Consider the following 226-nt stretch of genomic DNA (forward strand, 5'->3'; position numbering starts at 1 on the left):
CGGGTTATCTATGTGGCCGTGCTCCACGCTCATCGTGTAGTAGACTTGTCTGGTGAAGTACATTTGGTGCAGATGTTGTGTCATCACCTTCCGACAGTTCACATAGACCAGCTTACTGATGTACTGCTCGGCACTGCGCAGCTGGAAGACAAAACCGCCAACAATAACACAGAGCGACAGTCCTCATTTTCCCTCCAGTAGTTTGTGTCTCTGCCCCTCCCACAAT

The 226-nt window shown here is 50.4% G+C and overlaps 1 protein-coding gene across 1 annotated transcript in view; it reads right to left on the bottom strand.

Moving 5' to 3' along the window:
• Positions 1-226, bottom strand: part of ABCD4 (ATP binding cassette subfamily D member 4) — a gene marked incomplete at its 5' end in the record, with an annotated part of 11,206 nt that overhangs the window by 9,743 nt on the left and 1,237 nt on the right. The window contains one exon of the mRNA XM_018575096.1: positions 2-141. Within this exon, the coding sequence (XP_018430598.1) occupies positions 2-141 (140 nt within the window). The remainder of the gene's footprint in view (position 1; positions 142-226) is intronic.

Source organism: Nanorana parkeri, unplaced genomic scaffold (assembly GCF_000935625.1).
Source record: "Nanorana parkeri isolate BGI_ZX_2015 unplaced genomic scaffold, ASM93562v1 scaffold3547, whole genome shotgun sequence".
NCBI lineage: Eukaryota > Metazoa > Chordata > Amphibia > Anura > Dicroglossidae > Nanorana > Nanorana parkeri.